Below are 15,459 nucleotides of genomic sequence, written 5' to 3'. Positions count from 1 at the left end.
ATGATTCACTAAACTCTTATTGGGGGTGGAAGAGGTTTCTAACGTAAAAGGAGAGGGCCCTTAGATTTGGGGTTTTGATGAAAAATACAACTGCATTCAATACTTTTGGTCTAGAGGAGATACTCCTCGAAAACTTTTATCCCCTCCATGTGATGTCGATCCCCCTCGCTGATTTGCTGTTTCCCTGTGCCCTTTAAGTGACCTTGGTTCCCATTAACACTTTCTCACTACACTCCCCAGCCCTGAAAAAGGGGTTTCAAAGGTTTGGGGGGCCCCACAAAGGGTTTCCTGCAAAATACTAACGGGGATACCCTGCAGGAAAATTTAACTGGGGGTTTTGCCAATAACAATCACTCTAATCAAGCAGCCCACAATATTTCCTTCTTAAAACAGACGAGATTCCCCAATGGATGGTTAATTACTAAACGAACTTTTTTCCACACATTTTTAAAAAACAAAATTTAAAGATCATGGGATACCCTGACCCAAGTTCAAAACTTCCGGGATGCCTGGAAAAAATCCCAAATTATCAAGGCCGGGGATCCCCGAGCAAGGACCATAATACTGAATAATGTATGCCAGGTGATCACTACTGCATTAGTTCAAAACTCTTGGGTTGACAAGAAATGACCAAATTATTACCGTGCTGGTTTTCCCAACTAATGTGTATAGGGTACTCATTCTGCCTAAATTTCTAAAACACAGTAAGTACTAGCAAAACATACAAATCTGAGAAACTTGGATTTTTTTAAAAATTGCAGAGGGAGGACAAGCTTCTGCATCTTTCCAGGGAAAAACCCGGGGATCCCCGGGAGCGGGGGAAACTTCAAACAGATGGACACAGTTTCGCGTCTATTGCTTACTGGTTTTGCCTTGCACACATACTAAACGGGGGTCTAAAGTAAATACCATGACCCTGTCAAAATTGACATAGGGGCCTTATTTTATCTGTTGTAAATGCAGGTATTGCATCATTTTTTTGAAAATTTTTGAGTTATTGAGTAAATGCAATTTCACGCTGAAATACCTCTTAATTTTTCTGTATTTCAAACAAAAATTTCCATTAAATTTCTTTAAAATTCGTTCAGTAATAAGAAAGTTATTTTTTTAAAAACTTCAAAATTTATGTTTTTTCCCCCAAAAACCCATAAAAGGGGCCCTAAATTTCAATTTCAATTTCGCCCCCAAAGTATTAGACCCCCGGCTTATCGGAACCCGTAAAATGACAATACTAGCTCAGGGTTAGCCGTGAACCCCATGAATTTAGTTTTTGGGGGGGGACTTTTACCCTTTAAATAGATGGAACTAGATATGCCTTGCGCACACCACCTTACGACTTTATAACAACTATGTCTGAATTATTTTCTTGCAAAAAATTTATGCTCGAGGGGTAAGAAATTTTTTTGTTAGATTTTTGTATATTTTTCATTCGATTTTTATTTGGAAATTTTGTTCTTTACAAAATTCTGAAATTTTTTTTTGGGGAATGATTTTGGCTATTTCGGAATCAGGTAATTTATTAAATTTTTCAATTCTGTAATTATTTAGAAAGAGGAGTCAAAATGTTTCATTTATTAAGATGTAAAATTTGTACTGAAATTTGTATCGTGATAATTGAAAAGCACTTTTTCAAAAACTTTGCAAACATTTTGTTATTATGGAACCCTTCGCATTTATTGTTATGTATAAATTTATAGGGCAAGTCTAGCCAGTTTGAATAATTTTTAATTTGTAATTGTGTGCCGTCTATAGCACATCTAAAAAATGTCCGTTGTATGTATGGCATTAGAATTTAGGGATCCCATCTATAAATTTGTTTACATTAAATTTTGTTAATTTTAGTTGTAAAAAATGGCGCGTTTATTTCCATTACTAATAATTTTCATCTATTTTTTTCATATCTTTTCTATTTTAAATTTAGTCTTTTAAGTAAGTAATTTTTGTAATAAGGAAGTAAAGGACGTATTTTAAACATTGAGTAGAACTTAGTAGCACATATGTTTGTATAAGTACCCAGATTTTTTAGGGAGCCTACGGAGGAAAGGTGCCCAAAGGAGCATTTTTTATGCCTATTTTTTTGTTTTTCTATGGTGTTACCAATGTTAATATTTTAGTTTTTCCGCCAGACATTTACCTGGTGTGTCAAAACCCGAAGTACAATGCCCGAGGTCACTTGTCTTCACTCGCCGGATGTGTATTCCCAGCGCAGGTTACCCCCATGGTTGTGCCGAAAACCGCAAAGACGAGATTTTTTTTATCCCTGAAGTCGCTCGGGGTGAAATCCTACCCCCGGGGACCAAACGGAATCAACGTATTCACTTTTTAAAGGGACTGTATTTTGTTTTGAAGCTGTTTTGTTTGTGCTACTTAAATTTCACAATTACTTTAAAGCCTGTGCACGTCAATTAGAATGGTATAAAATTTTTGTTCTAGAGATACTGAATTTCTTTTTTTTTTTTATCAGTTTTTTTTTTTTTTTTTTTTTTCTTCATATCATCTTTCTTTGTAAAATAAATCTTTTGAATAAATTTGAAAATTTTTAAAAACTTTTGATTTTTTCTGATGGTTACTGTCCCCGTAGGGCCCCCTTTCCTGTCACAATGGTGTCAAAAGTGGGATTGTCGACCAACACGTAGCTTCGAACATTTAACCCCCATTTAACGCAGCAATAACGAAAAGTTTCCTCTTTTTTTTGTTCTTTTGGTACCTTAATGTTTTTCATTTTTTAGAGTGACATTTAACCTCAGACAAGACAAACGATCCTTTTAGCTAACCACTTTAGGTCACAGATTGATGACTTGTTTACGACACGGGATTCTGGGGTGAGTTCGTTCCTTTTATTTTTCTTTTGGGGGTTTTTGTGTACTCTATATTAACCATATATATCTGTGCTGAGAGGACCCCCCTTGAAAAGGGAGATTATCCTACTCATCTTACTTGTCGTCCCCCAATTTTCCCCTGACCCTTTTGGGTATTGTGTGGTATACATCCCAATACATTTTTTTTTTTTTTATTTGGTGTGTTGAAGCTTGTTTACTTCTTTAAACTTTTACCTACTTTTAAGTTTTAGTTACACGTTGTGTTTCCCTATACTTTACTTAGGAAAACATTTGATTTATTTTTGTTTTTTGTGACATAAATGTTAAACTATTTTCATTGATGATTTTAAAAGGCTAGGTATTGTTACAGCCACTGTCACGTACTTTGCTGATTGTTGCCTACAACCTTATTGACCATAGTATGTTGGAAACTTATGTATTTTATTTTGTGGGGACGTTTGGGAGTATATACTAAGTATATATTTTTTTTTGGCTCCAGGGAAACTGTAGACTTTAGTGAAAACTAGTGTATCAGAAATCCTCCGATTTTTTATTTAGTGCTCAGGTTTTTAAAGTACGAGTGCGTATGTTATATGTTTTAACGTAGTGAATCAGATAGTGTGAGAGTTAAAAAAAGGAGGAAAGGAGTTAGTTAGAAGGAGAGGATACGTACTTTGTTAAGGAAGAGCAGGTAGGGAACTGATGAAAGACATATAGATTTAGAACAGAAAAAGATAGATTAGATTTAGAAGCTGGGGTGCAAAAGGGAAAAGATAAAATTGAACGACAAGTAGTTTAGAAAAGAAGAAAGATTAGAAGCAAGAGAGAAGGGTTAAGTTAGAGGCTGGGTTGCAGAAGGAAAAGATAAAAATAACGTAATTGAACGGGATAATTTAGAAATGGAAAAAGGATAATTAATTTTTAGCTGAAAATTAAAACAAAAAGGAAGCAAAAAGTAGGAAATTAAAACAGAGCATAAGTTTAAAAGACTTAGAAAAGATGAGTAAAAAAAAGGAAAAGGTTAAGATGACTCCCTTTATAGAAAATTGTTCCTGATGCTACTTGAATGTGTCAAACGTACCTGTTCGCGGATGGGATAAAGAATATGGTCCCTTAACTTACCCTTCCTTCTAAAAGGGGCGGCAAAAGGTTTTTGATGGTTCCCTGGAAATAGAAGGGTTATGATAAAGGGAAAACCGCTTTGCTACCAGTTCGAAACCCCTGCGATGGATAAGAAAAAGTTTTGCTGGAGGCCCCGGGGTAAGGACCTTTGTTGGGTTTCTAGCCAAATAATAGATATTTTGAGGTTGGCTTAGTTGGTAAGAAGAAAAGTACGAAGGGTTTTTAGATTTTTTTTTTGGGCCCAAATTTTTTGATTATGTAATAAGAAACTATACCAAAAATTTTATAGTAAGGGGTTAGTTTTAAAACTAGGGGGTAGCAGAAGATGCAGATTTGTTTCAAAGACTCGTGGGCCCAAATATGTCTGAAAACGAACCAATAAGGACCGGAGCTATAAAACCCTATGAAACCCTCAAACAGTATCCTATTTTCTAATTTGGGACTAGTAAAAAGGGTAGCAATGTTGCAAAAAAAAGGTAAGGTTTTCAACCCCTTTGGGGGTTTCTGAAATGTTATAATTGGCGAAAAGGGCATGTTCATATTACGTAGGAGGGGAAAAACGGGGTAACAGTGCTAATGCCAGCAGAGTTAGAATAAGCAGGAACAGGAAAATAGTAAAGGGGAGAAAAAAAAAGTAAGGAAAGTAGAAAAAGAGGGAGAGGCCTACGATCTAGGGTAGAGGTGAGGAAGAAATAGAGATAGAATAGATAAATCAAGTAGGTCAGAGAGTGGGGAAAAAGTATTATAGAACTAAGTGATGTGAGGGGTTAGGTATGCTTAGTGAATACATGCCCCACAAAAACCCGTACTTTTAATGTAGGTGTAACGTAGCGGGATACAGGGTGTACATGTTGATAGTTAAACGGAACTTAGTAAAAGAAGTCAGTTTTTGAAACCCCTAGATGTAAGTTAGATGGGGTGAACTAGGTAATTAGCTAAATAGATATTGTTTTTCCGTATTTCAAGGGGAAGTTAAAGGGTTGGGTTTTGATATCCTACCAATGTGTTAAAATTGGTAATTGAGAGGGGAGTGTAGAACTCAGTTTTTAGTTTTGCGTCAGCTAGAAATAGGCGCAAGCCAAAATTTTGAAACAAGTAAAACTTTTAAAATTCCGTTCAGTTTTAGATGTATCTAGGAGGGGAATTTTTGATAAGCAACAGAAAGATAGCATTAGATTTTTTGTAAAAGAAGGGTAGGAAGGGACGATTAAGCAGGGAAGGGGAAAGGTTCATTTGGTTTTAGAAAGGGAAAAATTGTTAATAGAGGTATACCCCCCCGAATTTAGACAAAGTAGACACTATTGTCCTAAATGTCTTAAGGGAAAAGGATGAAAATTGCACGTTCGTTCTGTCAGCCTTTAGGTTAAGGAAAAAATAGGTAGGGTATTAGGCAATTTTACGCCCGGAGTAATGGCAGAGGTTAGGAGGACGTCATCATGTATATTTGTCAACGTACTATAATAAGGGTAGAGTAATAAAGTTCCGTTAGGAAAAAGCCTTTGATTGATACTCCCTTTAAGAGAGTTTCCGTCGATACGTTGGCCGATCGAACCTATGACTGATAGGAAAAACAGGACTTTTTTACTATGGTAGATTCAAGATATCCAAAGCCATAGCACTACCCAGTAGAAACTGAGAGAGTAGCAGAGGCATTTGAATATGATAGTAGATTTGGAGTGCCGAGGGAAAAGCTTACCGTTGGGATCGCAGTTTTCGTCAGACCCTTTTGGCAAAGTTTTAGATTATTGTATTTTAAAGGGGTTAACTACAAAACCGATCACCCTTGTTAACGGTTTTAAGAGAATTTAAATATTTGAAGCAAAGTTGAAGCGATGTGTTAGACCAGAGATTGGGATAGGATTTGATGTAGTTTTTTGCTTACCGTGAAGTTCCGCAAGAAAGTTTGGGGTTTTTCCTTTGGGTTTTCTTTTTCGGCAGAACAAACCGTGGACCGATAACTTTTCTAAGAGAGTTATGGGGGTAAAACGGAGAATGATAGGTTTAAAAACCCCTTACCCCGATGTTTTGGATTTCAAAAAAAGTGGGGGATAGTGTAAGATGCCAGCCATTAGCAAAAAGTAGTGCAATACAAGAATATTTCAATAGGAAGGTAGAGATAGGGGTTTTAAAGGGAGTAGTAAGGTACTTGTATTGGGACCCACAAAACATAATAAGTTTTTTGTTACATTGGAAGGGCCTTACGTTGTAGTGAGGTAGTAAATAGATAGAACAGGTAGATGTAGACGGGGAAATTGAAAAAAGTTTCATGCAAAAGCTGAAACAGTCCCGGGAAAGGGAAAGGGTGAAGTAAGTCTAACCAGTAAAGGGGATTTTAAGTAAGGTTGGCAGCTATTGTAGAGGAGGGTCAGAAGGATTAAGACCGATTAGATCCCAATGAAAGTAGTATATTTTCGGAGAGTAAAAAGGATATAGTTTGTGATAAAAGCAGGGTAAGAAACTACAAAGATGTGGGTAAACCAGAGTTTTTAGTAAATGTAAACAGGAATAAGATTTTTTAGACAATTCTCAAAGGGTTTTACAATATTTATTTTGTATGCATATTCTTTGATACTTTTTAAATTTATCTCAAATGTCGGCGCCATTGCGTTCCACCACAGATTTTACGAAAAAGGGCAGCCAAATCTTTTAGAGTGGGGGGAAATCAAAAAAGGCTTTCCAACTTTTAAGGCAGCTTAAAGGGCCCCCTATTTTGAAGTTTCCAATTTAGAATAGACTTTTATATGAAGTAATGCTTTAGATTTAGGTTTAGCTCAGATTTCTTCAGAAAGGGTGGGGGAATTTCCTAAGGTAGCCCGTAGAAAATTGCACCCAGGGACAAAAGTACTCAGTGATAGGAAGGAGTGTTTTTTGCGATAGATGGGCAGGCTAAGTTTCACCGTATTTGTTCGGTAAAGACTTTGTATTGAGACAGATCCACCGCTCACTTATTTGTAGAGCAAAAATTGAACCCAGGCTGATAATGGGGTTGGCATGCGCCAAATAGGACAGTATCGAGCAATTCCCGGGAGAAAATGTAGGGCAGATTATTTGAGTGAGTGTAGACAGGGGCTTATTATAAGATGTCAGATGTGACATGTGTGTTTTTTTTTGTTTGCTATTTTCATATGCATTTTTTCTTTCAATTAAGAAAAAAAAAATTTTTTTTTTAAGGGGGGGGGTGTGTCCCAAATTGACATAAAGGGCCCTTTTTTTTCTGTATTAAATGCAGGTATTTCATCACTTTTTGTAAATTTTTAGTTATTTAGGGAAATGTCAGATTTCCGATGAAATCCCTTATATTTTCTGTTTTCATAACATAAAATTTCCCTGTAATTCATTTTAAATTTGTTCATAATAAGAAATTGAATTTTATAAACTTCAGAAATTTTTGTTTTTTATCCCCCCCAAAAAAAAAAAAAAAAAAAAAAAAAATGGGTAAATTAATTTATTGCGCAAATTTGTTAATTTTCCCGGCTATATCGTGAATCCGGAAAATGACAATAGTCATGTCACCTTTTTCCGTGAATCCCCTGAAAAATTTTTTTTTTGGCGGGACATTTCCTTTAAATAACTGGGTAATATGCCCTTTCGCACACCCCCTTTTCGACTTTTTGACGAAAACTATGTCTGATTTTTTTCTTGCTAGAAATTTTTGCTCGATCGTTTAAAAATTTATTTGTTAGATTTTTTTGATTTTTTCATTACGATTTTTTTTGGGAATTTTTGTTCATTCTACAGAATTTTTGTAACATTTACTTTTCGGGACATGATTTTGGGTAGTTTCGGTATACGGAAATTTATTAAATTTTTTAGACTTCTGTAAAAATTTTTAGAAAAAGGTTTAAATGTTTTATTTATATGATGTAAAATTTGTACTGAAATTTGTATCGTGATAATTGAAAGCACTGTTTCAAAAACTTAGTCAAAAATTTTGTTAAAAATTTTGGAACGCCATTACTGCATTTTATTTTTTATAAATTTTTCAATTTTTGTCCATTTTGTAATATATTATTTAATTTGTAATTGTGTGCCCTCTATACACTCTAATTAAAGTCCTTGTAGGTTGGGATAATATTATATGGAGCCAAAAACTCAAAACTTTATTTACATTTAATTTGTTAATTTGTATTTTAAAAAATGGCTGCAGTTTATCATTTCCCTTACTTTAAGTTTCATCATATACTTTCATATCTTTTTCATACTTTTAAATTTAGTCTTTTTAGTAAAATCTTTGTAAATGGAAGTAATAAATGACTTTTAAACTGGAGTAGAACTTAGTAGCACATATGTTTTTATAATACAGTAAATTTTTATGGGGGGCCACGGAGGATGGTTTTTACCCAAAGGGGCATTTTATGCCCTGACTTATTGTTTTGCTTGGTGTTACCATATGTTAAAAATTTTAGCTTCTTCCCCCAGACGATTTTTCCTGGTATGTCATAACCCCAATACAACCCCGGGGTTTACTTGTCTTCACTCGCCTGGATGTGATTTTCCCCCGCAGATTTTCGCCCATGGTTTTTGGGCCCTAAACCCAAGACATGATTTTGTTATCCTCGAAGTCAGCTAGGGATGCAATCATACCAAATAGGGAGCCAATACGAAACAGATTCCGGTTTAAAGGGGCTGTATTTTGAATTTTTGAAGCTGTTTTGTTTGTGCACTTAAAGTTCACAATTACATTAAAGACCTGTGTCCCAAGGGTAGAATGGATATAAGAACTTTTTTTATCTAAGATATGAACTTCTTTTTTTTTTTATCGTTTTTTTTTTTTTTTTTTTTTTTCAATCATCTATCATTTTAAATAATATCTTTTGTAAATAAATTTGTAAATTGTAAAGGGTTTGTTTGTTCTGATGGTTTCGTCGCCGGGACCCTTTTTTTGTCAAACCCAATCCCTTTCCAGGCCTCCGCCCAAGAATCTCTTTGCTTAAACCCGACAGGTCTCTCAAAAGGGCCCGAAATACCAATACCCATCTGGAAGGGACTCGTGTTTCAACCCAAGTACAAAGGATGTTGTGGTTAAATAAAGGCTGCACAGCCATATCTACCATCAGTTGTAGAGACTGCAGTCTCACACTGGAGATAAGTTGATCTTGCCGCCACTTAACCAAATCCACACGTCCACTTACTAAGGGTAAGCAAGCCAAAACCAGACCAGTAAGTGAGACTCTGGCACAACGTGCCCCTACTGGTCTATCCATCAGAACAGGAGACATGAACACATCCCATAGACCCAGCCCCTCCAAGTCGATGTTTCCATAATTGTGTAAAGCCATAGTTTCAGGAGCAAGGTCCATACAGTAATTGTTGTCATAACCCAACCCTTTCCCCCGAAATGTGCACAGTAAGGGTAGTGTAAACTACCAACCTCGGAATGCAGGAATTAGTAAAATAGACATGAAGGACACTGATCCCCAAACAACGACACTGCAGTTTGCGACGCAGGACAAGTATTGCTCAACATATATTTGTTCCATAGTTGCTGTCATGGAGATGGACTTGATGTACATGCACTTGGGTTAAATGCAGGAAGATGGAACCCTGTTAGAGAAGGTGGTACCGAATACAATAAGGTTTCTAGTGGTGGCAACCACCAGGCCTGTATGCCCTCATGACCTAGACAAATGCCCTCATGACCTAGATAAAACAATGATAGATTGACTGTTGGTACACAACATTATTAAAAGGCAACTGCCCAGTGTGATTGAAGGGCAGTACTCTAGCAGGCTTTTGATGTTGATGTTGAATAGGGTTGCTAGTATGAGATACACAAACCTTTGGAAGAAAGTGGCCTCCGAACTTCACACAAGTGGCTTGACTTTTAGTAACAATATTCCCCAATAGTGTTATTTGTCTCTGACCTTAGGTTCTCTAGAAACCAGTTGAGGTTCAAATGACTGGAAATCAAATAGGTCCTCTGTCTGGAATAAACTTGTCAATTGGTAACGGAATTCACCCATAAAAGTTTAAAGTCCCATATTTGCCATCAAAAAAGTTAGTTTTGTAAGAACTTGCCTTCAGAGTGGGCAATCAAATGCACTTTACTTTACCTACTAGAGTTACATTAATTTCACTTGCAGAATATCCTATTTTGAGGCAGTTCCTATAATTGTCTTATTGAACTACCATCAATATATACATACCGTATTAAAGAAAGTCACAGTATTCCAGTCATGACCATTACTGGATACCGGCTCCATAGAAGATACATGTACATGGTATATCTACTTAAGGATACAGTTGAGATTGACAACATGTTGGATGAAGTCTATGTAAATGAATGAATCTACTGTACATTCAAAACAATCACAGTTACAAAATACAGCAGTTAACAAAATGTAAAATGTGTATGCATAAACATGCACAAGATTTCTAAATATCGTGATATGCCTGTTTTAAATTTAGCATCTTTATAGAGCACTGTGTTGGGCAATGTCTGTGTATATTATAGGTATGTCACTTCAATGTGCTTAAATAGCTGAATATATATATCAATTGTTTAAAAAATGTTTGGCTGCATAGTTTTCTCGTGAAGGTGTAATCATGGACCATGTAAATAAGGTTCTAGAATGTGTTTAGAATTGAAAGCAAAATATTTAAAACAAAAAAAAAAATCATTGTAAGTTTGCTATTTTTCCAAGATAAAGTATATGTTCACAATACAGAATACATGAAAATGTATAGCTTATATGTTAGGTAACGTACAACGTAAATTGTAACGTAGACTGTTTTTTAAATACATGGGTTTAAAGTTAAAATGCAAAGTAATGTTAAAACATATTTTGATTGAATTGTAGATATGCTTTTTCTAAGTGCTACAGTATATTTAAGGTAACAGAACACAAGAGATATAGTTAGTTTGTTCGGTAACGTAAACTGTAACTTAATTTGATATATTTATACGTGTTTTAAGTTAAACCTTCAGTTTGAAATGCAAAACTATACTGTTGAGAACAGAATTATATTGTTGTTGTTTTTTTAACTGATAAAGTGTGTTTAAAAGAAAATGAAGACATACAATATAATTTGTATGTTTGGTAACGTAAAATGTAATGTAGAATTCAATGTAAGACATCTTACAAGTTAGAGGTTTGTTGATAAATAAGTATATAGTTGTATTACATGTAACTAAAGAATGTCAATATAAAATTGATAGAACATTTTTATGAAAAACATGTTTGAAGTAGGTATGATTGAAAATTAGCATATTTTGGAAGAATGACGTTACATTTTAAGAATCGCTAAAAGTATGCTTTCCCTCAACTTATACTAGCAATCTATATATCATTGTTTTTGCTGAACTTTGAACTTTTTAATAGTAACTTCAATTTCTAATTACCTGGTCATCTAAATTTGCAATAAAAACTTCATGCCAAAAATGTTGCTTTTTTTAGGGTAACATATCTTTTTCCGATATTTTTCTTCTTTAACATCACATTTTAGATATTGAAACTTTATCAAATTGCAGCATCTAGTATACACCTTGTAATAAAATATGCAAACTTGAAATGATTTACTAACATAATGGTACCATTCGTCTGTAAAAATTGATGAAAAAATTATTGGTTTTGAGGGTAACATATTTTAAGGTGGTGTTACGGAGAAAAGCCCCACTCGCCAGTTGCAAACTTTATGCCAAAATGTTCACCACACATTGGAGTTTCAAAAAAATATGGTCCACAAAATTCCCCCTGGGAGGGGGGGGGGGGGGGGGGGAAGCAAAACCCCTTCTGGCTCATAGTCTAAATTGAAGATCTTGGTGAAGTGATGGCTGGTACTGCATGTACACCTTCTGCAACAACCTTCGGCGGACGATGTTCAGTTTGGACTCCCTTCTCATCAAAGTTGTATATGCATTCTGGTTTGTCAAGAAGATCATTGGCCAAAAGTACAGTGTGAAGATTTTCAAAGTATGAATTAACAACATGTTCAGATGTTGCTTGAGCTCGTTCCTTTGCCAGTGCTCTTGGACTTAAAGTTTTTAATTCTGGCCATCGCGATAAAAGTCCACTGTACCATTTTTCTGATAGAGGCTGGTCTTTAGATCTCTTCCCCAGGTGCACTGCGTAATTTGAAGCTTTAGCAATGACTTCTGGACCTAAAAGTTAATGATAACATTTTAAAAGCCCAATACAAAACTGTTGATGTTATGCAGTTAAGCTCCTGTTATATTTCGAATACAGTTAGGGTATTGCACATTTATGACTGCTCAGTATGTGATTAATAAATGAGAAGAAAAGCAGTTATGTATAAAACTATGCCAAATACCTGTATAACCATAACCTAGTGACGCCATGTACTTCAGATTGTTTACAAATAATGCCTCTTCCTCTTCACTGAACAATGGCTGAGGTCCTGACCGGACTGTCTCAGGATCTACCTTATGCAATACCCTGTCTCTGAGCGTCTGCATGGGTACATTGTACTGAATTGATGCCCTTCTAACAGACATGTTTTCCTCCCTCACAGCCTGATAAGCATTAGTAAGAGCTGTAGGAGAGTAACATCTGTACTTTACAGCCACCTTTATGGGATTACACTGAAAAATATCAATATACAAAACAATGATAACATAGCTAATTGTGGAAAACAATATAGTGAAATGAAAAAATATGTAAGGAACAGAGTTCATGAACTGGACTGTAATTATAAACCGAACGTATTCTGTCACATGACGGAAGGTCTTTTCACCCCAAGACACTCAAAGACACCCCAAAACACCCAAAGACACCTAGAATATTAATTTATTTGTATCATTTATTAAAAAATATATATCTTAAAGACATGCTAATACAGACTGTAACAGTTAAGATAACCTTAGAGTAGATTTTTTCAAGGAAATACATCTAAGAACATCAGCTGAAATGAACTTGTTATTAATGTGAAAGGGAGGTAAAGCCAACATTACTATGTTAATTACATATTTATTTATTTCCCTTGGATATAGTCATTCTGCAGATCCCGGACACCCTTACAGTAAAACATTTTTATTTTTTACTCAAATTTACAAACATATTTTATAAACACAAATAACTTCTGAATGAAAGGGAAATAACTGGATCTCCTTTAGACTTTATCATAGGTAAACTTTTTGGATTATTCCCCTTGAATTTTTTTTTCTTCTAAAGTTACCTTTTTTATGATTCAGAAAAAAAGAAAACTATCACCTAAAACATTAAAATATGTTATTATTTTGACATTTTGATACTAAACAATAGGATAATTACTATTTTAGGTGTCTTGGGGTGTCTTTGGGTGTTTTGGGGTGTCTCGGGGTGAAAAGACCCTCCCGTCACATGACAGTCACAATGACAGTCATGTGACTAATGGAGCAGACGCAGCAGCGGGTCCGTGGAAGAGTAAAAAAGTTTTTCTTTTTACATGTATAAAATAATTAGGAGTTTGAAAGAGGGACTTTAAGGGAATAGTAAATAAGGTAAGAATACAAACTATAATAAAATAAATTGGTTTTTCCAAAAATTGATGACTTTATTAAACTTATTTTAGCAAAAGGTCAAGGTTGTTTAAGGTACTTCCGCAAATTGAAATTAGAAATTCATGTGAAAAATCAGAATCCTCGAAACAGCTTTCGAAATGCAAGGACACAAAAAATATATGATAAAAGTTGAAAAGATATATCTGTAGGTTAACTTGCGAGCATGAAAGCTACGCTGAACCCTATCTCCACAGTGCTTTGGAAGAAAATGGGTGAACATTTTTGGTGCAAAATTTCTGTATCGTATGCAACCTAAATTGCTATAAAATATTTATTTTCAAATCAAAGAAATGCCAAAATAGTGCACACGAGCGTTACTTTTTCAAGAAAATGTCGTTAAACATTCAAATGCGCAAAACACGTGCACAGTTTTTCTAAAATATTTCGCCGCCATGTTTATTTCAAGGAATTAAATATATGATTGTTCTTTTACCTCAGATTTCCTTACTGAAATATATATGCCTCCTTATTCATGGTTAGAGATATCCATTTAGTATAGTTTAGCACTGCCCGACCTCCTTAATCTGTTACCGATCCTTTACATTTAAAGAATAAACGCAATGTGTAATGATAGTTTTTCGCTTTACACACCACCTTTGGACAAGAAAGGCGTTTCACTTAAAATGTGTAAGCATCCGCTGGCAAAATATTATTGAAAGATCGGAACTTTTTCTAAAATAAAGTTCAATTTCAATCATTTTCAAAAACTGGAAATATTGCACATTGTGTTGAATACATAAATAAAACAAAAATCCCCAAAATAAACCATTTTAGAACTTTTCCGGGAACTATAAGTTTCAGCCGAACAACGCATTTCAGGATGACACAAAACTGGTTTCTCTTTGTAAACAGTGTCAAAGTTCACCTGAGGGACATTGCTGAAAAAGTAAAAGTGCTTACTTGTTTCAGTTTTACATCCTGTAGAAAACGATCAACTTTCAACTTTAAATGCATATATGTTCTAAAATTATTCCAATATAAAAAACCGTCCGATCTTTTCCGTGAGAAATAAAACGAAGCAAATTTAACTATTTGCAGTCTTCACGAAAAACTTTTCAAAGTACTAGCCAGCCGGACTACCAACATAGCAGAATTTACTAGCCCGAAAGGAATTTTGGTAGTCCGAACAGTAAATTATTAAAGGTGTATTTTTTATTTGTTTGGTGTCATTTTTATACTCTGTGTGATATTGTTTGATATTGCTTATTGCATTTTTATCATACATATGCAAATATATGAACATAACTGCAAAACAAGGTTCTTTTCTTTTTATTTTGGTTCATTATACATTTTATTCACGAGAGAACATTTCAAGCATCGAGGTGACATAATCCTCACTCATGTCACACTCTGACTCATCTGAGGAATAACCATCATCAGCATCATATTTGTCAAATAGAAAGGCTGGATTCATCACCTGAAAAAAGCAAGACATTTCTCTTAAATATTTTTGTATTGATTTGGCAAAATAATATTTATAATAGTATTTAATTTTCAAACATTATTTATTAATTCATCACACTTATTTTCTAAATTATTTATTTGAAACAGTTTCAAACTGTACCTGTACTTCCTCCTGCTGACTTACCTCCTCCTGACTGAACTCCTGCTGACTGACCTCCTGCTGACTGACCTGCTGACTGACCTCCTGCTGACTGTCCTCCTGCTGACTGGCCTCCTCCTGACTGACCTGCTGACTGTCCTCCTGAGTATCACTGGTTATCTGGCGATCCTCCTGAACTTCTGCCGCCAGATTCACAATGGTATCCACGACTGGAACAGGTTGCTGGGGAGTGGTAGTGGCAGCCCTCTCATACTGAAGTCGCCTTTTCCTGCCAGAGGGGGTCATCTGCGAAATCAATAAGTTTACAAAGTTATTATTTTAGATTAACATCTATCTAACTATATATAAAAAGCGGTCAGATAAAAAAAACTTACAAATGTATGTTTTATCAAATATCATGGGTAAGTAATAACATTTCATGAATAAAACTCTTACCATCCAGTATTGGATTGCTG

The 15,459-nt window shown here is 35.0% G+C and overlaps 2 protein-coding genes across 2 annotated transcripts; both read right to left on the bottom strand.

The window, feature by feature from the left end:
* Window positions 1-10,241: 10,241 nt before the first annotated feature.
* LOC123559610 (uncharacterized) lies at window positions 10,242-14,526 on the bottom strand. The gene is made up of 3 exons (XM_053534528.1): window positions 14,521-14,526; window positions 12,213-12,483; window positions 10,242-12,042 (listed from the first exon to the last, which is right to left on the bottom strand). Exons 1-3 carry the CDS (start codon window positions 14,524-14,526, stop codon window positions 11,687-11,689), a joined length of 633 nt encoding a protein of 210 aa, XP_053390503.1. The 3' UTR covers window positions 10,242-11,686.
* A 167-nt stretch (window positions 14,527-14,693) lies between these two features.
* Window positions 14,694-15,453, bottom strand: LOC128553389 (uncharacterized). Its single transcript, XM_053534529.1, has 3 exons — window positions 15,440-15,453; window positions 15,029-15,289; window positions 14,694-14,857 (listed from the first exon to the last, which is right to left on the bottom strand). The coding sequence occupies exons 1-3, from the start codon at window positions 15,440-15,442 to the stop codon at window positions 14,732-14,734; spliced, it is 390 nt and encodes a 129-aa protein (XP_053390504.1). The 5' UTR covers window positions 15,443-15,453; the 3' UTR covers window positions 14,694-14,731.
* Window positions 15,454-15,459: the final 6 nt, after the last annotated feature.

This window comes from Mercenaria mercenaria, unplaced genomic scaffold, assembly GCF_021730395.1.
Source record: "Mercenaria mercenaria strain notata unplaced genomic scaffold, MADL_Memer_1 contig_3774, whole genome shotgun sequence".
NCBI lineage: Eukaryota > Metazoa > Mollusca > Bivalvia > Venerida > Veneridae > Mercenaria > Mercenaria mercenaria.
The sequence above is the reverse complement of the archived record's forward strand: the minus strand, read 5'-3'. Positions and strand labels throughout refer to the sequence as shown.

Excerpts from the sequence above, each read along its gene's own strand:
- LOC123559610 (XM_053534528.1), bottom strand. Across the intron at positions 12,043-12,212 it reads ACTAGGTTATGGTTATACAG|GTCCAGAAGTCATTGCTAAA; the intron begins GTATTTGGCATA and ends ATTAACTTTTAG.
- LOC128553389 (XM_053534529.1), bottom strand. Across the intron at positions 14,858-15,028 it reads AGGAGTTCAGTCAGGAGGAG|GTGATGAATCCAGCCTTTCT; the intron begins GTAAGTCAGCAG and ends TGCTTTTTTCAG.